The following is a 22,641-nucleotide window of genomic DNA, read 5'->3' as shown; positions in this document are numbered from 1 at the left end:
CACATTACTGTGGTTGGCTATATAACTACTTTAACTAGGCCATCATTTCCTCATGGATATTGTCAATGAAAATGTACAACATAAACCCCACTGTTTATTATATTTTCACTCATTCCATCTGTTTGAAATGTTACTGTGTGTTTGCTTACTCTGCGGGTGTGTTTGCAAAAGGGGTTTGTCACCTTAGCCCTTATCTCTTTAAACGGTATTGTGCAGACAGTCAACTTAAACCTATGCAACACATTTCAGTTTGAATTTAAAGCAAATAGAAATGGACCTGTAGGCGTGTTACAAGTTAACGTATTTTTGCTAAGACCGTGCTTTTAGCCCAGGAATGTGTATTTAACCAACGGCCCCAAATGCAGCCAAACTTTCCTTTTAAACATCTTGGCCTAGTAAGATTTGAATTGCTCTCAGCTCTTTTGCATGTCTACCTTATCTGTACCAGACATCAAAACTCCAGTAACCATGAATGAACGCTGGTTCTTCATATTGAAAGTGTTGTTCCCCAGTAACCATAAACACCGGTTCTTCATATTGAAAACAGTGTTCTGTCTCCAAGAATGTAAATGTGATACAATTTGGATCTCAGAACAGAGCAGTAACACTTCTTTGATTGAAGTCACATGCTCCTGTTGAGAGATCTTGGGGCCCTTGTCTGTGTTAAGACTGAGCGCCTTACATGAAGGTTATTAGTCCTAATGTGTGCTGCTGGGAGAGCTAGGCACAATGCCTACTTGTTGAACATGTCAACAAATGGTAGTTCTGTGGTGATGGCTCACCGACCGTTGACGGTAAACTCTCTGCTTTTGACTTACAACTCATTTTGTGTAGAAATAATTAAATTGGGTCACCTAAAGTAGTACTCTCTATATAACCATAGAGTAAGTATATGAATAGGCTATATTCAAATGTTTTCATTTTACAGGTAATAGTGGACATTGTCAATGGCAGGCTTGCTTACTTACGGTGCATTCGGAAAGTATTCAGACCCTTTCCCAATTTCCACATTTTGTTACGTTACTTATTTTAAAAGGGATTAAATAAATACAAATCCTCAATCTACACACACTACCCCATAATGGAAAAGTGAAAGTAGATTTTTAGAAATGTTTGCAAATTTTATTTAAAAATAAAACGGATACCTTATAAGTATTCAGTATTATTCAGACCCTTTGCTATGGGACTCAGGTGCATCCTGAGTTGAGCTCAGGTGCATCCTGTTTCCATTGATCATCCTTGATGTTTATACAACTTGATTGGAGTCCACCTGTGGTAAATTCAATTGATTGGACATGATTCGGAAAAGCACACACCTGTCTATACAGTCCCACAGTTGACAATGCATGTCAGAGCAAAAATCAAGCCATAAGATCGAAGTAATTGGCCGTTGAGCTCCGAGACAGGATTGTGTCGAGGCACAGATCTGGGGAAGGGTACCAAAAAATGTATGCAGCATTGAAGGTCTTCAAGAACACAGTGGCCTCCATGATTCTTAAATGGAAGAAGGTTGGAACCACCAAGATTCTTCCTAGAGCTTGCCACCCGTGCAAACTGAGCAATCGTAGGAGAACGGCCTTGGTTAGGGAAGTGACCAAGAACCCGATGGTCACTCTAACAGAGATCCAGAGTTCCTTTGTGGAGATGGTAGAACCTTCCAGAAGGACAACCATCTCTGCAGCTCTCCACCAATCAGGCGTTTATGGTAGAGACGGACTGCTTTGAGTTTGCCAAAAGTCACCTAAAGACACTAAGATTCTCTGGTCTGATGAAACTAACTTTGAACTCTTTGGACTGAATGCCAAGCGTCACGTCTGGAGGAAACCTGGCACCATCCCTACAGCGAAGCATGGTGGTGGGAGCATCATGTTGTGGGGGTGTTTTCAGCAGCAGGGACTGGGAGACTAGTCAGGATTGAGTGAAAGCTGAACGGAGCAAAGTACAGAGAGATCCTTGATAAACTTTTCCCAGAACGCTCAGGACCTCAGACTTGGTTGAAGGACAACAGGACAACGACCCTAAGCACACAGCCATTACATTTACATTTACATTTAAGTCATTTAGCAGACGCTCTTATCCAGAGCGACTTACAAATTGGTGCATTCACCTTATGATATCCAGTGGAACAACCACTTTACAATAGTGCATCTAACTCTTTTAAGGGAGGGGGGGGGGGTTAGAAGGATTACTTTATCCTATCCTAGGTATTCCTTAAAGAGGTGGGGTTTCAGGTGTCTCCGGAAGGTGGTGATTGACTCCGCTGACCTGGCGTCGTGAGGGAGTTTGTTCCACCATTGGGGTGCCAGAGCAGCGAACAGTTTTGACTGGGCTGAGCGGGAACTGTACTTCCTCAGAGGTAGGGAGGCGAGCAGGCCAGAGGTGGATGAACGCAGTGCCCTTGTTTGGGTGTAGGGCCTGATCAGAGCCTGAAGGTACGGAGGTGCCGTTCCCCTCACAGCTCCGTAGGCAAGCACCATGGTCTTGTAGCGGATGCGAGCTTCAACTGGAAGCCAGTGGAGAGAGCGGAGGAGCGGGGTGACGTGAGAGAACTTGGGAAAGTTGAACACCAGACGGGCTGCGGCGTTCTGGATGAGTTGTAGGGGTTTAATGGCACAGGCAGGGAGCCCAGCCAACAGCGAGTTGCAGTAATCCAGACGGGAGATGACAAGTGCCTGGATTAGGACCTGCGCCGCTTCCTGCGTGAGGCAGGGTCGTACTCTGCGAATGTTGTAGAGCATGAACCTACAGGAACGGGTCACCGCCTTGATGTTAGTTGAGAACGACAGGGTGTTGTCCAGGATCACGCCAAGGTTCTTAGCACTCTGGGAGGAGGACACAATGGAGTTGTCAACCGTGATGGCGAGATCATGGAACGGGCAGTCCTTCCCCGGGAGGAAGAGCAGCTCCGTCTTGCCGAGGTTCAGCTTGAGGTGGTGATCCGTCATCCACACTGATATGTCTGCCAGACATGCAGAGATGCGATTCACCACCTGGTTATCAGAGGGGGGAAAGGAGAAGATTAATTGTGTGTCGTCTGCATAGCAATGATAGGAGAGACCATGTGAGGATATGACAGAGCCAAGTGACTTGGTGTATAGCGAGAATAGGAGAGGGCCTAGAACAGAGCCCTGGGGGACACCAGTGGTGAGAGCACGTGGTGCGGAGACAGATTCTCGCCACGCCACCTGGTAGGAGCGACCTGTCAGGTAGGACGCAATCCAAGCGTGGGCCGCGCCGGAGATGCCCAGCTCGGAGAGGGTGGAGAGGAGGATCTGATGGTTCACAGTATCAAAGGCAGCCGATAGGTCTAGAAGGATGAGAGCAGAGGAGAGAGAGTTAGCTTTAGCAGTGCGGAGCGCCTCCGTGACACAGAGAAGAGCAGTCTCAGTTGAATGACTAGTCTTGAAACCTGACTGATTTGGATCAAGAAGGTCATTCTGAGAGAGATAGCAGGAGAGCTGGCCAAGGACGGCACGTTCAAGAGTTTTGGAGAGAAAAGAAAGAAGGGATTACAACGCAGGAGTGGCTTCCGGACAAGTCTCAATGTCCTTGAGTGGCCCAGCCAGAGCCCAGACCTGAACCCGATTGAACATCTCTGGAGAGACCTGAAAATAGCTGTGCAGGGACGATCCCCATCCAACCTGACAAAGCTTGAGAGGGTCTGCAAAGAAGAACGAGAGAAACTCCCCAAATATATACAGCTGTGCCTAGCTTGTAGCGTCATACCCAAGAAGACTCAAGGCTGTAATCTCTGCCAAAGGTCCTTCAACAAAATACTGAGTAAAGGGTCTGAATACTTATCTAAATGTGATCTTTCCATTATTATTATTTTTTTAAATAAATTTGCAAACATTTCTAAAAATGAGGTATTGTGTGTACAGTTGTGGCCAAAAGTTGAGGTTGACACAAATATTAATTTTCACAAAGTTTGCTGCTTCAGTGTCTTTAGATATTTTTGTCAGATGTTACTATGGAATACTGAAGTATAATTACAAGCATTTCATAAGTGTCAAAGGCTTTTATTGGCAATTACATGAAGTTGATGCAAAGAGTCAATATTTGCAGTGTTGACCCTTCTTTTTCAAGACCTCTGCCCTGGCATGCTGTCAATTAACTTCTGGGCCACATCCTGACTGATGGCAGCCCATTCTTGCATAATCAATGCTTGGAGTTGGTCAGAATTTGTGGGTTTTTGTTTGTCCACCCTCCTCTTGAGGATTGACCACAAGTTCTCAATGGGATTAAGGTCTGGGGAGTTTCCTGGCCATGGACCCAAAATATTGATGTTTTGTTCCCCGAGCCACTTATCACTTTTGCCTTATGGCAAGGTGCTCCATCATGCTGGAAAAGGCTTTGTTCGTCACCAAACTGTTCCTGGATGGTTGGAAGAAGTTGCTCTCGGAGGATGTGTTGGTACCATTCTTTATTCATGGCTGTGTTCTTAGGCAAAATTGTAAGTGAGCCCACTCCCTTGGCTGAGAAGCAACCCCACACATGAATGGTCTCAGGATGCTTTACTTTTGGCATGACACAGGACTGATGGTAGCGCTCGCCTTGTCTTCTCCGGACAAGCTTTTTTCCGGATGCCCGAAACAATCGGAAAGGGGATTCATCAGAGAAAATGACTTTACCCCAGTCCTCAGCAGTCTAATCCCTGTACCTTTTGCAGAATATCAGTCTGTCCCTGATGTTTTTCCTGGAGAGAAGTGGCTTCTTTGCTCCCCTTCTTGACACCAGGCCATCCTCCAAAAGTCTTCGCCTCACTGTGCGTGCAGATGCACTCACACCTGCCTGCTGCCATTCCTGAGCAAGCTCTGTACTGGTGGTGGCACGATCCTGCAGCTGAATCAACTTTAGGAGATGGTCCTGGAGCTTGCTGGACGATCTTGGGCGCCCTGAAGCCTTCTTCACAACAATTGAACCGCTCTCCTTGAAGTTCTTGATGATCTGATAAATGGTTGATTTAGGTGCAATCTTACTGGCAGCAATATCCTTGCCTGTGAAGCCCTTTTTGTGCAAAGCAATGGTGACGGCACGTGTTTCCTTGCAGGTAACCATGTTTGACAGAGGAAGAACAATGATTCCAAGCACCACCCTCCTTTTGAAGCTTCCAGTCTGTTATTCAAACTCAATCAGCATGACAGGGTGATTTCCAGCCTTGTCCTCGTCAACACTCACACCTGTGTTAACGAGAGAATCACTGACATGATGTCAGCTGGTCCTTTTGTGGCAGGGCTGAAATGCAGTGGAAATGTTTTTTGGGGGATTCAGTTAATTTGCATGGCAAAGGGACTTTGCAATTAATCTGATCACTCTTCATAACATTCTGGAGTATATGCAAATTGCCATCATACAAACTGAGGCAGCAGACTTTGAAAATAAATATTTGTGTCATTCTCAAAAGTTTTGGCCACAACTGTAGATTGAGGAATACGACTATTTAATCAATTTTACAATAAGGCTGTAAAGTAACAACGTGGAAAAAATCTAATCAAATCAAATGTATTTATTTAGCCCTTCTTACATCAGCTGATATCTGAGTGCTGTACAGAAACCCAGCCTAAAACCCCAACAGCAAGCAATGCAGGTGTAGAAGCATGGGTCAAAGGGTCTGAATACTTTCTGAACGCACTGTAGATTTGCATTATACTCCTGGCAATGGCAGGCCTGCCAGACTATCTATCTTCCTCATTTCGGCTACACTTTTGACTGTTGCCTCATGCCGAGTTATATTATTCTCACTCCCGTCTCTGGAACTAGCAGGCATGGAACTCCTGCCTGCACATCTCTAGAGTTAGCTGTTACCATAGAGACTGCAGCAGATTCAAAGTAGATAGGATCGAGCTTATGTATCCAGCATGCCAGCTGGACGTTACTGTAGACAAGTCTGCTCAGGAAATACCCAACTTCGATCAAGTAGGCATCCCAGCAGGAACTCCAAGCCAGAAAAAACCCTAGATTGAAATGTGAGAGAGATTTGTGTGATTAGGTCCCTGACTTTTTAACCTCTTGAGCTGACAGCCTTGGAGCAATGTTTTCCTGTATTTGCTATGCCAGATAAAATAAAATATAGCGAGGGCCATAAAGAATAGACTAGGAAACTCTTAAATCCACAGAAAGCTTGGGAGCTGTAGAATATAGTGGGCTGGACCATATTTGTGAGACTTAATGAAATGGCACGGCACAGGTGCAAATACAACATAAAAATATTATATTTTTCTATAAAAACCTTGAGTATCAAATAAATTATATCAATTATTCATGTGAATGAATAAAGCTTTTCACTCTTTGAATCCTTTACAAATATTTTTTCAAACAGAGGGTTCATGACTTGACACAAATATATTTGTGTTATACTGTTAAAATGTATAATGGACTTATGATTTATTGTTAAAATAAACAAATTTTGCTGAAGTGTATTGTTTGTCGGACACAGACAACTCACAAGGCCCAGCCGCTTCGTTTGGTATTCTCCCCCCTGACCAGATGAGTAAAACGGTATCTTGCAGTTCAATTTACCTCACACGGAACTCAGTTTCAAAGGCTCATGTGATGCCAACAGCTTCAGACAAAGTTGTGAAGTATAATACACACCATTAGGAGCACTGCGTTGAGCTGAAACCAGCCATATGTCAGACTAATGTTGGTTTTAATCAACAAACTTTTTTTTGTGGAAGTGGAACTGACAGCGTTTTAAATAGTTGGTTTCATATCGGCAAAGTATCATAATATCAAATCATATTAAATATTAAAAATAGGTTCAATTTTACATTCCATGATGTACACTAGGGCATTGTTGGCAGAATAGATGGATGCAGTTCAATGCATGATGAATATAATTTAACAATACATTTTAGGTAGTCCAACAAATATTGCTATCAGGTTGTAAATTACAGCTGGTCTGGTACATTGTTTGCTACCTCCATCCATTCAGGATGCACTGTTTGTTTCAATGACTCAATATTTTTAACAAAAATGGACGAATGTAGCTAAGGCTGAGAATGTCAATACAATCAAACTTGCAAGGGCAACGATCACAAGTCAGTCATAAGTGGCTAATAGGTTAGCTTATCTACATTGAACAAAATTATAAATGCAACATGTAAAGTGTTGGTTTCATGAGCTGAAATAAAATTTTCCATACACACACAAAGCTTGTTTCTCAAATGTTGTGCACAAATTTTGTTTTCGTATCTGTTAGTGAGCATTTGTCCTGTGCCAAAATAATCCATCCATGTGACAGGTGTGGCAAATCAAGTAGCGGATTAAACAGAATTATCTTTACACAGGTGCACCTTGTGCTAGGGACAATAAAAGGCCACATTTTAGAGAATTTGGCAGTATGTCCAACCGGTCTCACAACCGTATGGTCTTGTGTGTGTGTGTGCGCTAACGGTTTGCTTATGTCAATGTTGTGAACAGAGTGCGCCATGGTGGGGTTATGGTATGGGCAGGCATAAGTTAGACGACAAACACAATTGCATTTTCTCAATGGCAATTTTAATGCACAGAGCTACCGTGATGAGATCCTTAGGCCCATTGTCGTGCCATTAAGCCATCACCTCATATTTCAGCATGATAATGCACGGCCCAATATTTAAGGATCTGTACACAATTTCTGGAAGCTGAAAATGTCCCAGTTCTTCCAGGGCCTGCATACTCACCAGAAGTGTCAGAAGTTCTACTGTAAGTCGCTCTGGATAAGAGCGTCTGCTTTTGGCCGGTAGGGATATCCTTGTCTCAGTATGTAAAAATGTAATAAAATGTATGCACTCTACTGTAAGTCGCTATGGATAAGAGCGTCTGCTAAATGACTAAAATGTAAAATGTAAATGTGTCACCCATTGAGCTTGTTAGGGATGCTCTAGATCAGGCCTGGGCAAAGGCCGGCCCATATGCGGCCCGCAACCTGATTTCAATACGGCCCGTGGAATCATGCTCAGGTCACAAAGAATTTGCGATAGTAAAGTTTTGAAAAACGTATTTGTTATTCAAATGAAACGCCCAATGAATACTCGCCTTTGTGTAATGATTTAACTCCCACTGCTTGTGGGACATTTATTTTGAAGGCACGTATAAATATCAACTGCACAAGGACAGACGGTGACTGACAGGCTGACACACATGTCAGTTACAAATAGTAGCTAGCTAGAAATTGCTAAAAAATTAGTTGAAAAGGAAAGTAAACAATGAATGTAGGGTGTTCCAGCAAGAGTGGACATCGAAATATTTCTTTGAGGTATCAGGGAAAGCTGTGTGCAAAGAGAGCATCGCTGTCTTGAAAGACTACAACTTGTCCCGACACTTCCAGACGAAGCATGCAGAGAAATATAGGACTGTCTTCTGAGCAGAGGGCAAGTGCATCGATAGAGTTGCTTTCTCAGTTGCAAAAGCAGCAAGGACTTTTCACAAAACTGCATTCCGCAAACAACGGAATTGCGTGAACTAGCTATGTACTGTCCCACACAATTGCTAAACATAGCAAGCAATTCGCTGAGGGAGAATTCATTTAAAGAATGTTTAATTGACACTGCAGCAATACCTTTCCTCGACAAGAAAGAGCTGTTTGAAAATATTTCCCTGTCAAAACGAACAGTGACACAGCATGTTGAGGACATCGCAGAGAATGTGGAACAACAGTTGAAAGACATTTCTCCTTGGCCTTGGATGAGAGCAGTGATGCACGTGACACGGCGCAGTTGTTGATATTCTTACGAGGCATAACCCCAGACTTTGAAATTACAGAGGAGCTTGCTTCTGTACAGTCAATGAAGCACATAACCACAGGGAAATATGTATTGGAGGTTAATAAGTGTGTGGCAAAGCTGGGACGGAATTTTGAAAAGTTATCCAGTGTGATCACTGATGGGTGCCCAAACGTTGGCCTTTTTGAAAAGGATACAAGATCAAGTAGCTGAGCTGAACCCAGATCCGAAAATGATTTTCCTGCATTGCATTATTCATCAGGAGGTGCTCTGTAAATGTGTTCTGAAAATGAGCCATGTTGTGGATAGTCACTAAAGTGGTAAATTTCACAAGATCATATCTTTAAACTACACAGAACTTTGTCTCACTGTTGGACGAGACAGTTGGGTCATGCAGATCTCCCCTACCACACAAACGTGAGATGGCTGAGTTTGGGGAAGATGCTTAAAAGAGTATGTACAGTGGGGCAAAAAAGTATTTAGTCAGCCACCAATTGTGCAAGTTCTCCCACTTAAAAAGATGAGAGAGGCCTGTAATTTTCATCATAGGTACACTTCAACTATGACAGACAAAATGAGAAAAAAAAATCCAGAAAATCACATTGTAGGATTTTTTATGAATTTATTTGCAAATTATGGTGGAAAATAAGTATTTGGTCACCTACAAACAAGCAAGATTTCTGGCTCTCACAGACCTGTAACAACTTCTTTAAGAGGCTCCTCTGTCCTCCACTCGTTACCTGTATTAATGGCACCTGTTTGAACTTGTTATCAGTATAAAAGACACCAGTCCACAACCTCAAACAGTCACACTCCAAACTCCACTATGGCCATATAGAATAACTATCTTCAAAGTAATGACTCGGGACGTCGGGTTGATATGAAAGCTTCTTTTAGTAATAATTCTTGATCACGTTACATTTAACAACTTTAGATTTTACAAAGCAATGCTAAGATGCTAGCGCAAAGGAGCCAAAAATAATCACCACTTAATTGCACTTAACTAGCGCGTTCACTCTCTACTTCCTGTCGCAAGGCATTCTGGAACTTGCAGTCAAAAGCGTAATTCAATACTAACCAATACAATTACATATGTAAATAACAGTAAAGAAATATCTTTAGATACAGCTCAATGAATTAACTTAAACATCAACTCTGTAACACATTAAAGTTACAACATCCTCCCCCCCCCGATGAACAACTGTGTTCATCTAGATCTCTAGGCAGTATATCAACTGAATAGGTCTCCTCAACAAAGTCCCTGAAACAGTACGAACTGAACATGATCTAACTAGGCCATCTCGGCCTGGAAACAGTTCCTCAATCTTTCCTAGTTTCCAGGTTTGTCTGGGTGTGTTATCTTCTCCAATGAGTACAACGTCACCCGCTTTCAGTGGGGTGGGCTGTGGTGTATCACAGCGGTGTGCTGACTTTAGATCCAGCAAGTAGTCTCTTCGCCAACTGTTCCAGAAACTGGTCACAAGTCTCTGCCTGTACTTCCATCTGCGTTTCATGTCCTCCTTGTTTAGCGTTGGGTGCTGAGTGTCAGCTGGAAATGGCTTTGGAGGCAAAGAGGTTAGTCGTTTACCCACCAGGAAGTGTGCTGGGGTCAGGGGTTGTGGTTCATCCACTTCATTGTGCACGAAGGTCAGAGGCCTAGAATTTAGAATAGCTTCAACCTCTGTCAGGACTGTGCACATCTCTTCAAAGTTGAGTGAAGCTCTCCCAAGAACCTTTCGCAGGCATGTTTTCACTGACCTGACAAGTCTTTCCCAGAATCCGCCCCACCAGGCTGCTCGCTCGGCGATGAACCTCCAGGTGATGCCCCTTTCTGAGAAGAAAGCCAAGAGTTGGGGCTCTTCGATTGCCTTCCACAGCTCTTTCAAGTCCTGATCAGCTCTCTTGAACGTTTTTGCATTGTCTGAGTAGATTACCTTGCATAATCCTCTCCTTGAGATTAATCTTTTTAGAGCTAAAAGGAATTTCTCTGTTGACTGATCTGAGACCAGTTCCAAATGCACTGCTCTGGTTACAGCACAAGTGAACAGTGCAATGTATGACTTCTTCACAGACCCATTTTCTTTCACATAGAGCGGTCCTGCAAAATCCACACCTGTGACTTCAAATGGTGGCGATTCCGTTATTCTGTCTTTTGGTAAAGGCGCAGTGACCTGCTGTCCGGCCCTTGCCTTGAATCTTTTACACACTATACATCTTGCCACTGTACTCTTGACTAGCTGCCTAGCACGCAAGATCCAGTATCGCTCCCTGATTTGTACTAGAGTGTCTCTTGCTCCAGAATGCATCACCTGCTCATGGTGGTACTGTATCAGCATTTCTGAGTATCTGTACTTGTTGGGCAGAACCCATGGGTGCTGCTCTCTGAATGTGAAGCTGGACTGTTGCAGTCTTCCTCCTACACTGAGTAGTTCGTGTTCGTCCAGGAACGGTTTCAGTTCTCTGATTTTACAGTCATTGTTTAGGCTTTTTCCTGCCTTCAGTAGTTTAATCTCCTGTCCAAAACTCTGTTGTTGTGTTACCTTAATCCAGTACTTTTCTGCATCGAACAGTTCGTCAGCAGTCAGTTCACCTTGTATCTTTATGGTTGTACGAGCATTGGCTATGAATCTCTTTATCCAGGCGGTGACTCTGAACACTCTTTTCAGTTTGCTGTACCTTTCAAGCTCCAACACAGGTTCAGGGATGTCTGTGCTGTTTGCTGCGAGTTGTACAGTAACCTGGCAGCTGGACTTGAGTTCTATATTCACCTCTTCCGGAACCTTGTTATCATCAGTCTCTTCGGACTGATTGGGTGATATCAGAATTCTGGGTCCATTCCACCATAGCTCGCTCTGTATCAAGTTTCGAACAGTTTGTCCTCTTGTAGGGAGGTCAGCTGGATTAGTTTTCCCTTCAATATGTGACCATGACTCTGGATTGGTCAACGACTGGATCTCCGTCACTCTGTTCGCAACAAACTGTTTCCATTTCTGAGCTGAGCTGCAAATCCAATGCAGCACGATCATCGAGTCTGTCCACATTTTGATCTGTTTTTCTTCCATTTTCAGTGTGGTCATCAAGTTGTTTGCTAGTCTCGCTCCAATCACAGCTCCCATGAGCTCCAGGCGTGGCAGCGTCATTTTCTTGAGTGGGGCTACCCTGGACTTGGATGCGACTAGACTTGTTGTTTCCCTGTCTTGTGATTCACCTTGCAAGTAAGCTACTGCACTGTAAGCCCTTTCACTTGCATCACAGAACACGTGTAGTTTCAGAGTGTGGCTATTATGTGGCCACATGTCTGTTCTGTACCACCTTGGTATGGTGAGCTGGTGTAACTGGGGTAGTTCTGAACACCACTGTTGCCATTCTCGTGTCAGATCAGGTGGTAATTCTTCGTCCCAGCTGAGTCCCCTCTCCCACATTTCCTGGAACATGCACTTGATCCTGATGGTGAAGGGTGTCAGGAAACCAAGAGGGTCGAAGATACGTGCAGACGACTGCAGAACACTTCTCTTTGTGTTTTCCTTTTGCTTTAGAATGCTCAGTAGCGGCCTGAGGTCAAACACAAAGTCATCTGTTTCCGGTCTCCATACTAAACCTAAAACCTTCAGCACTAATCCTTGTGTTTCTAGCGTCAACGGGTGGTCAGTTGTCGTACTCTCCTCCCATTTTGTTTTCAATTCAGGAGAGTTGGTCATCCATTTGCAGAGGTCCATGCCTGCAATCGACAACATTCGCTTTGCAGTTGTTGTCACAAGGTAAGCCTCTTCAACATTGCGTGAACTTGCAATGAAATCATCTACATAGAGTGACTCTCTCAGTATCTCTACAACTTCTGGTTGTTCTGTTTCATATTGTTTCAGGTGCTTCCTGATTGTAGCTGCCAGCAAAAATGGACTTGGGGAAGCTCCAAATACCACTCTTTTCATCCTCAGCACACGCAGCTCCTCTTCATTTTCTCCCCTTGGTGGGCCTGTGAGCCATAGAAATCTCACGGCGTCTCTGTCTCTCTCTGCTAGGGATATCTGCAGGAAAGCTTTCTTGATGTCTGCCATGAATGCGATCTCATGTAGTCTGAACTTTATCAGAACGCTGAGCAGATCCGGATTCAGGTTCGGTCCTGTGAGTAGACAGTCATTGAGGGATGGACAGCCATCTTCATGGGACGAGGCATCAAACACCACTCTCAGTTTTGTTGTCACCTTATCTTCTCGGAGTACTGCATGGTGAGGTAAGTAGTATTTTACGTTGTCTGCACTTGATGCGTTGTCCTTGGGCACGTCCTCTGCCATATCCTGTTGTAAGTAGTCCTCTACCACTTCATTGTATCTGCTGTACAACGTCACATCCTTCTTCAGTCTTTTCTTCAGACCTTCAAACCTTTTCTTGGCGATTCTATAGTTGTCTTTGAGTTCTGGCATTTCTCGTTTCCATGGCAACTCCACGTGGTATCGCCCATCTTTGAAGGTGGTTGTTTCCTCGAACCTCTGTAGAGCCTCGGTTTCCTCTGGGTTCTGTGTTTTCTCGCTTATAATACCCAGAGACTCAAGCTCCCAGAATGCATGCAGTTGTTTGGAGACTAGTGTGTCTTCATCAAGTGGGATGAACATGCAAGTTGCCTCGGCGACACTTGACATGGACACGGGTCCCTGCACCGACCATCCAAAGGTGCTCTCTAAAGCAACCAGCGTCTCCGTCAGTCGCTCCACTCTGCCTGATACTATCTGCCAGTAGTAGTCTGCTCCTATCAGGACAGAGAGTTCAGGATCATTGTCATCTCCTGGAAAGTCTGCGAGCTGCAGTCCCTTTCTATTGAGCTCATGTCGAATCTGTTCACCAGGAACCTTCATCACAGCTGTGCACACTTGTGGGGTTTCAATTGCCTCTATCTCTATTCTCTGCTGTTTGTCCCAGACATTCTCCAAGATGACTTTCACTGTGTTGCGTTGGGACGTTGCTGGAGCAGAGGAGCCAAACGTGTGAAGAGTGAGTGCCTCTTGTCTGATTACTGGTAGCTTCAAGCCCTTCACAAGGTTTTCATGTATGAAGCTTCTCTGACTGCCTCCATCTAGTAAGCAACGAGCTATCTTCCTGCCCGATGGGCCTTCTACCCATGCCTTTGCCGTTTGTAGCAGCACAGTGTTCTGTCCATCTGGTTTCATCTTCACTGAATGGGGAATAACTGAGGAAACAACAGCATCTGCAGAAACAGTAGGGGGTTGCACCTCACTCCTCTTACTGGTACACACAGCAATGTGATGTCTGCTTCCACATGTTGCACATGACACATCTTTGACTTTACAGAATTTTGCTATGTGTTTCTGTCCTAAACATACAAAGCATCTTCCCATTTTCTTCAGTTTCTCTTTGCGTGTAGCAATATTGTGGTCAGGGCAGTTTTCTGATTTGTGGTCTGCACTGTCACAGAATAGACAGTTTTGTTCCTTCTGGCTGGCTGTATGCAGTGCTGCAGCAGAGGGCATGTTGGGTCTTTTTGATTTCATTTCATTGGAGAAGCATGACTTGTTCCATGGTTTGCTCTCTTTCTGTTGGTTGCATGATCTTGTCATTTGTAGCGCTCTCTCCCTGCTCTGAACCTCCTTCTGTAGGAAACTGACAATCTCAGACACTTTCCATTCATCATCTACTCCCCTCTGACGACTATAGTCAAGAGCTATGTCCTCTGGAATCATCTGCAGTAAGATTGGGCATAGTAGGCTTCCATAGGTTTCTGACACTACACCCAGTGATTCCAGGCTCCTAATCTGAATTTCACATTCATCATATAGCTGCCTCAATGCATTTAGATCAGAGGATTTCTTCACAGGAGTGAGATTCAGCAGCTTTGACATATGAGCACTAATCACAAGATCTTTCCTTCCAAATCTGCTCTTGAGTAGAGCGATTGCATCATCATAGTTACTGTCTGTTAACATCAGTCCTGCTACTGCCTTTGCAGCTGGTCCAGTGAGATATGTTTTCAGATAGGTAAACTTCTCTTTATTACACAGTGAATCATTGTTGTGAATAGCAGTCTCATACTGACTCCAAAACTCCTGCCACATACTGACATCTCCATAGAATTTCTCAATAATCAACTTTGGTAGCCTTACTGATTGTCTCTGTGATCTGTTTGAGTTAGCGTCACTCACCCGTGCTGGTAGTGGATTGAGATCCTGGTTTTTCTTTATCACTCGTTGTGCACGGCTCTTAAGCATGATAACGCGCTCTTTGTAATCCTCCGTGCATGCAATCTCTGCCTCCAATCCGTCCAATGGGGTTAACTGTTCAATTCCACCATCAAGTTCAAACAAACTGTTCTCCTTAGCTAACAGCAATTCCAACAATGTACTCAAGTGATCGGTATCCGGATTTGACTGGGATATTTCCACGTCAATCTGATTCAAAATCCGTGTTGTGGCACCTCGAATGGTACCCCGCTTTCGTCTCATTCTTTCGGTTTCATTCCGACGTTCTTCCTCAGCCATTTCAGCCACTTCTTCGTCGCAGCTCATATTCCCGGGTTTCGGCACCAAAATATAGAATAACTATCTTCAAAGTAATGACTCGGGACGTCGGGTTGATATGAAAGCTTCTTTTAGTAATAATTCTTGATCACGTTATATTTAACAACTTTAGATTCTACAAAGCAATGCTAAGATGCTAGCGCAAAGGAGCCAAAAATAATCACCACTTAATTGCACTTAACTAGCGCGTTCACTCTCTACTTCCTGTCGCAAGGCATTCTGGAACTTGCAGTCAAAAGCGTAATTCAATACTAACCAATACAATTACATATGTAAATAACAGTAAAGAAATATCTTTAGATACAGCTCAATGAATTAACTTAAACATCAACTCTGTAACACATTAAAGTTACAACAGGCCAAGACCAAAGAGCTGTCAAAGGACACCAGAAACAAAATTGTAGACCTGCACCAGGCTGGGAAGACTGAATCTGCAATAGGTAAGCAGCTTGGTTTGAAGAAATCAACTGTGGGAGCAATTATTAGGAAATGGAAGACATACAAGACCACTGATAATCTCCCTCGATCTGGGGCTCCACGCAAGATCTCACCCCGTGGGGTCAAAATGATCACAAGAACGGTGAGCAAAAATCCCAGAACCACACGGGGGGACCTAGTGAATGACCTGCAGAAAGCTGGGACCAAAGTAACAAAGCCTACCATCAGTAACACACTACGCCGCCAGGGACTCAAATCCTGCAGTGCCAGACGTGTCCCCCTGCTTAAGCCAGTACATGTCCAGGCCCGTCTGAAGTTTGCGAGAGAGCATTTGGATGATCCAGAAGAAGATTGGGAGAATGTCATATGGTCAGATGAAACCAAAATATAACTTTTTGGTAAAAACTCAACTCGTCGTGTTTGGAGGACAAAGAATGCTGAGTTGCATCCAAAGAACACCACACCTACTGTGAAGCATGGGGGTGGAAACATCATGCTTTGGGGCTGATTTTCTGCAAAGGGACCAGGACGACTGATCCGTGTAAAGGACAGAATGAATGGGGCCATGTATCGTGAGATTTTGAGTGAAAACCTCCTTCCATCAGCAAGGGCATTGAAGATGAAACGTGGCGGTCTTTCAGCATGACAATGATCCCAAACACACCGCCCGGGCAACGAAGGAGTGGCTTCGTAAGAAGCATTTCAAGGTCCTGGAGTGGCCTAGCCAGTCTCCAGATCTCAACCCCATAGAAAATCTTTGGAGGGAGTTGAAAGTCCGTGTTGCCCAGCAACAGCCCCAAAACATCACTGCTCTAGAGGAGATCTGCATGGAGGAATGGGCCAAAATACCAGCAACAGTGTGTGAACCTTGTGAAGACTTACAGAAAACGTTTGACCTCTGTCATTGCCAACAAAGGGTATATAACAAAGTATTGAGAAACTTTTGTTATTGACCAAATACTTATTTTCCACCATAATTTGCTAATAAATTAATTAAAAATCCTACAATGTGATTTTCTGGAGAAAAGAAATTCTCATTTTGTCTGTCATATGATGTACCTATGATGAAAATTACAGGCCTCTCTCATCTTTTTAAGTGGGAGAACTTGCACAATTGGTGGCTGACTAAATACTTTTTTGCCCCACTGTATGTGAACAGACATTTTCAGGGATGAAATATAATTCAAGGCACAGATCATCTCTTACTGACTCTCACTTCTCAGCAATCCTGCGCATAGCGACATCAGAAACTATACCTAACTGCACTGCTCTAGTCAATGCCCATCATACTTCACTCCTCACACTGATTGAGTAGGTTAAATGTAATGTTGAGCTCTCTCTCTTGTGTTTTTGTGCATACCCGTTAACAAGAGTTCTGTCCGTGGTGCTGAATGCACATTACACTTTTCCCTCCGTGTAGTTTATTGCATGTTTAATAATGAAAATACCAACCAAAAGGATAACATGGATATTGTTTATTTCTGTGCATGTAAAATAAGTAGCATATCTGAATGTGATTTACAGTAGATATATATGTCAACACAGTTATACACATGATGTATAATTCTGTAATTTCATTCTGGCCCACAATGGCAAAAATATATTCTAATGTGGCCCTCTAAGGAAAATAATTGCCCAGGCCTGCTCTAGATCGATGTGTATGACAGCGTGTTCCAGTTCCTGCTAATATCCAGCAACTTGGCACAGCCATTGAAGATGAATGGGACAACATTACACAGGCCACAATCAACAGCCTGATCAACTTTATGCAAAGATGCTGCGCTGCATGAGACAAATGGTTGTTACACCAGATGCTGACTGTTTTCTGATCCAAACCCCTACCTTTTGTTTTAAAGGTATCTGTGACCAGCAGATACATATCTGTATTCCCAGTCATATGAAATCCATAGATTAGGACCCAATGAATGTATTTTAATTGACTGATTTCCTTATATGAACTGTAACTCAGTAAAAAGTAAGAATTTGTTGCATGTTGCCTTTTATTTTTGTTGAGTATATTTATGTAGCTTTTTATTAAGCAAGATGAAAATGCTGAGCCTAACGTTAGCTAGTTAGCTGCAGGGAGGATGTCATGTCATTTGATGAGTGGGTGAGTGGACCCCCAATATTGTTTTTCGGTTCTACTGCTGGAGATGCAGGTGTCATTTGGTTAGCTTGCAAGAAATGTGAATCACTTTGCTAGGTAGCAATACTGAACTTGAACGACTGTTATCCACAGTTAGCATTAGGGCTGTTCCCGACGAAAACAAAATGTTCGTCGACAGTCGTCGGTTCTTTCAACCAATGGCTTGTTAGACATTTTTTTACGTGTACTTTTCCATATATAGACACCCTATGTGTTTTAATAAAATCAACTCTATGCATTGAGCTTGTCTGATACTTTAAGCTTACTGTTTGATGAAATAAGACACAAATGACTCACATGGGAGCCAGAGATCTAGATAACCAGAAGAAAAAAAACTTATCCTGACCCAACCATTCTCCTCTCCTGCTGGCTTTTGCAGATTCTGGCATTACTCTCCTGAAGTTGCCGGTAATTCTTGGAACAGTTTAATTTAATTTATATTAACGTCAATCTCAAATCATTGTCATGAGGTTAATAAAAATAATAAATACATATCCTATAAATCACATTGGCTACGTATTGTCCGGTCTGCAACGAACTTGAAACTTTATCAAGTGTAAACTTGGGTTTGGCAGAAGCTTGTGCTAGTGAATTTGCAACATTGTATAAAATATTCTGGGATGTCAGTTTCCTGCACCAGTGAGCTCAGGACAGACACAGCTGTTGTCATTTTGCGCAAGGGATACGAAGCGGTGCTTGACTTGGGCAGGAGCTTACCGGAGCTGAGTACCGGGATCTCAAATGTTCTACTTCATGAGCTCCTGTTCAGTTTATAGATTAGCTCAAAAGTATTGTAGAGCTCCTGCACCTAAATATAAACATTAAAAGCACCCAAAATGAGTAACTGAACTTATTTCAGTCCAGGTCAAGCACTGATAAGAAGTAATCAGGTAGGCCTATTGTATGACGTTTCCACTGGATCAGAGCATGACATTTTTCCCTTTCATGCTGAGTAATTATCGGAAGGGAGAGACCTGGAAACATTTTTCAAATACATTGAGGAACTATTGTCATTCTCAATGGATGTCAAAACAGGATCAGCCCTTAAAGAGATGGGTGGGGTTAAATCTTAAGAGAGTGTGAACTATGCTGAATGTTTGTAGACGAAGAAGGGCTCTCCAGTAGTAGTACCAAAACATTCAATGGCCATTTTCTCAAAAGTGAGTTTACAAGTTTTGCAACTTTCAAAGCAGAAATACTTTCCCATTGTTCCTCAACTGAAATACAATTTTCTAGCTCTGAGTCTCTACTTTAATCCAATGTAAAAAAACAACAACTAAATTTCAAGTTTTGTTACAGAATAACGATTTTCAGCCGGGTCGGTCACGTAAATCATTCTATCTATGAAAGTTTAAACACGTGGAAATGACCATATCTAAGTGGTCGAGTGTGAGAAAATGTATGAAAAGGCATCATTCTTCCTGGCGGTTTATATGAACTGATTTTTACACGATTCCATGTTGCTAAAACGCTGTAAGTTCCACTTTAAACAGCCTAGTACTCGATTAGGGGATCTAGGCTTTTTCACAGCTCAAAAATGCGATGCAAGGGATTGTAGGCTAGTCATGTCTGATTTTAAAATAAATGCAATGAGGGCAGAAGTAGGCTAGTCGAGACTCCTCAAATTAACCTAGTATTTAAGCATTGGAGCCAATGATTTGCCTATTTCTCAAATTGTACACTTGGTTGACAGTAAAAGCATAACATCCTGCTTAATAAACGTAGAATTGTGTGATTCTAGCATAAATGATTACGTGCGTTTAGAGAATAGAATGAAGTCAGTAGCTGACACATCCATGTTTGTGTATTTGCTTAGTATAAGTCCCTACTGTCATGACGTGGCCCTTTCTGGGTATAGATAGTGGCCTCCCCCTCTCTCTCACTCTCTCCTACACCCAGGTTCTGTTATCTCAGGTCGTAAATTCCTGGCGGAGACTCTCTCCCCCTGGCCATGCAGAAAGAGAGACACATAGAGAGAACAAAGGATTTCACATGGCAAACTCGTAAATCGCCATAATGAGAATATGAAACAAAATGTCCACTTGTGAGAAGGTGGGAATGGTCCGTGGACACTTACAGGATGGGTATGACAAATGTGTTTTCATTTGGTGACCTCAGAGAGAACAGGAAACACACAACTATATCTCTGAATGTGTACATTTTTCAATTATGGGGTTAGCATCTAATTCTTGTATAAAAGGAATGAGTAAAGATGAAATAATGTATTGTGATGTTAAATCTTTAATGTGAGAGAATTGCATTCCCTTTAAAGTTTAAGTCATTGGCCCGCATACGTGAGCACAGACATGATCAGACGTCATAGAACCGCCTTTTCTACTGTTACGAATAAAACCCGCTCCTGTGGAAATCCTCTTCAGACAACAAAAACCTCAGTGTAAGCTAAGGTTGCAATGGTTGTTCAATTCCTAACCATACCACGTGGAGCATTGGCTACACGGCGGGAAATGGTTAAACTGAGACTATCGATCCCGACACTACCCAGTGGTGTCTGTGCTTGGTCTCAGTCCCTACCCAGTGGTGTCTGTGCTTGGTCTCAGTCCCTACCCAGTGGTGTCTGTGCTTGGTCTCAGTCCCTACCCAGTGGTGTCTGTGCTTGGTCTCAGTCCCTACCCAGTGGTATCTGTGCTTGGTCTCAGGAGAAGCCAGTTAAAGGTGTACCTGCAGCGTCTGATCTTCCTTAAAAAGGTACCCTGAAGGGACATTGTGTAAAAGGCATTTTATCTAGTCGTGTACACACACACACACACACACACACACACACACACACACACACACACACACACACACACACACACACACACACACACACACACACACACACACAGTGCCACCTGAACCCTGCAGAATGGATGACCCTGAGACGCAGATTTGCCTTCGACTCTGCCATCTGCTCTAAGAAAGCCTTGTTTGAAAATAAACCCTGCCTGGACCAACCTTGTCATACTTTCTTTTTTTCTTCTTCTGTGACCTTGTCCAAAAGTTCTCAGTGCCTTTCTTTGAGTCAACCTGAAATTTTCATCTAAATGGCCCTTTTTTTAGCTTTGGTTCTATTCAGCACAGAGAAGTGCTATTAACAAAATCTATGCAAAGTACTGACTTTTGTGCCTTTTTTATACTACGTCACACATTGCAAATACTCTGACTAGAAGGTGATTCTATTAAACGGATGAAGCTATCTGGGAAAATCTGGTGCTGAAAAGACAATTTTGTACATGTAGGCAATGACTTTTGAAAATCTGTTTTTTGAATGCGTTTTCTTTTTCCGTTCTTCCCTCAGGGTACGAAAAGACAGAGGACACGGCAACCTCCGCAAAGACCTCCTTAGCTGACCAAGAAGATGCACGACTGATTTTCCTCAATCAGCCACAGTTCACCAAGTTCTGCAGCAATCACGTCAGGTAAGATGTCTGTTCATTGGTTGGCCTATCATCCTCTTTGCTTGCATAACGTTGAAAGACTAATTGTGGCGATACAATTTCCCACAGATTCCCTCTCTCTCGCAAAGATTGCATTGCACCTGTACTATCATTACTGTACCTCAATTCCGGCTTGCAAAGTTTGCATTTCCTTCTCATTTAACTTCTCAAAGTATTGCCATACAAGACCGCTTCTGTAGCTTGCCTTTCTCTGACATTTTTCCAAAGTTAACCACGATGACGTAGTGGTGGAGAGTTGACTCCAAATAATTGATTCTTCGACTCTTTGAACGTTGACTCCTGATGTCAACTCCCATTTCTGAGTGTCAAGATTCGATTTAGCTAGGAATCGCCTCCTAAGAGTCAGTATTTTTGGAATGGAGGAGACTGATTAGTTGCCGTACTTCCGAGAACACAATCACTCGCATCTTGCATAGCAAGCTAGTGAGGGACGGCAATCAAATGCTATATCTTGTCTCAACTTCAGTAAAGTAGGGAATATCATGAATGAATAGGCAAAGATATTCTACACGCAACAGACCAAAGGCTGAACACACACTTGCATCATTAGCGAAGAGCAAGAGCAGGCGAGCCAGCGCGAGGGAGAGAGGAGGAGGAGGCAGAAAGATATATATTTTTGGTAATCTGTATGTCGCAATGTCTTGTCTTTCATGCCTCGCAAATTCACCACGGTAGCCTAAAGTTTGTCTTTTCCTCACTGGTTAGATTTAAATGACACCACGTTCGCCATGTCTTTACAACCTATCATCAAGTTAGGCTATAACACGGAAAATAATATGTTTTGTGATAACTGCACCCCCCACAAAACATGGATTTATGGATTTTTCGTAACTTTAAGGATCCCAACTTAGTTTTAACATCTTAAATGTTCAAACCCCTACTAGAGAACAACTAGAGTTACTTACAGTATGTTACTCATCTCCTGCTAAATATAACATGACTCTGGATGTTTCATACATTTCCTCACACAATTCTCCAGTGCTGACCGGCGAGAAGAGCAATTCAAGTACGGATGCATTTTATATTGTCAGATATTTGCTTGATATGATGGATGATAAAACGTCTATTCCGTTTGGTGCATGAAGCTCCATCTAGGGCCAATATTGTGTCATTTATTAACTAGCCAGCCTGCGTAGAACCCGACGAGAAACCTGATTTGAATACTAAAACTATAAGGTCAGGAGAGACAAATCGTGTGGCATTGTCAAGTTGTCAGGACTTATTTTTTTGTGTATTGGGTATTGGGCCTCAAAGGTAGCAAGAGGCCTTTGGTAGCAAGAGGCCCGGGTTATTTTGTTCCACTGTATATCATTACCAGATGAAGTCACACTGCAGTTCTTCACGTTCTCTCTCTCTCGCGCTTTCTC

General features: G+C 43.1%; 1 protein-coding gene across 3 annotated transcripts in view; it reads left to right on the top strand.

The window, feature by feature from the left end:
- The window catches only part of atp8a1 (ATPase phospholipid transporting 8A1), a 232,151-nt gene that overhangs the window by 47,236 nt on the left and 162,274 nt on the right, over nucleotides 1–22,641 (top strand). For all 3 annotated transcript variants that reach the window (XM_071399246.1, XM_071399245.1, XM_071399247.1), the window contains exon 2: nucleotides 21,115–21,235. In XM_071399246.1, the coding sequence (XP_071255347.1) occupies nucleotides 21,115–21,235 (121 nt within the window). The remainder of the gene's footprint in view (nucleotides 1–21,114; nucleotides 21,236–22,641) is intronic.

This window comes from Salvelinus alpinus, chromosome 4, assembly GCF_045679555.1.
Source record: "Salvelinus alpinus chromosome 4, SLU_Salpinus.1, whole genome shotgun sequence".
NCBI lineage: Eukaryota > Metazoa > Chordata > Actinopteri > Salmoniformes > Salmonidae > Salvelinus > Salvelinus alpinus.
The sequence above is the reverse complement of the archived record's forward strand: the minus strand, read 5'-3'. Positions and strand labels throughout refer to the sequence as shown.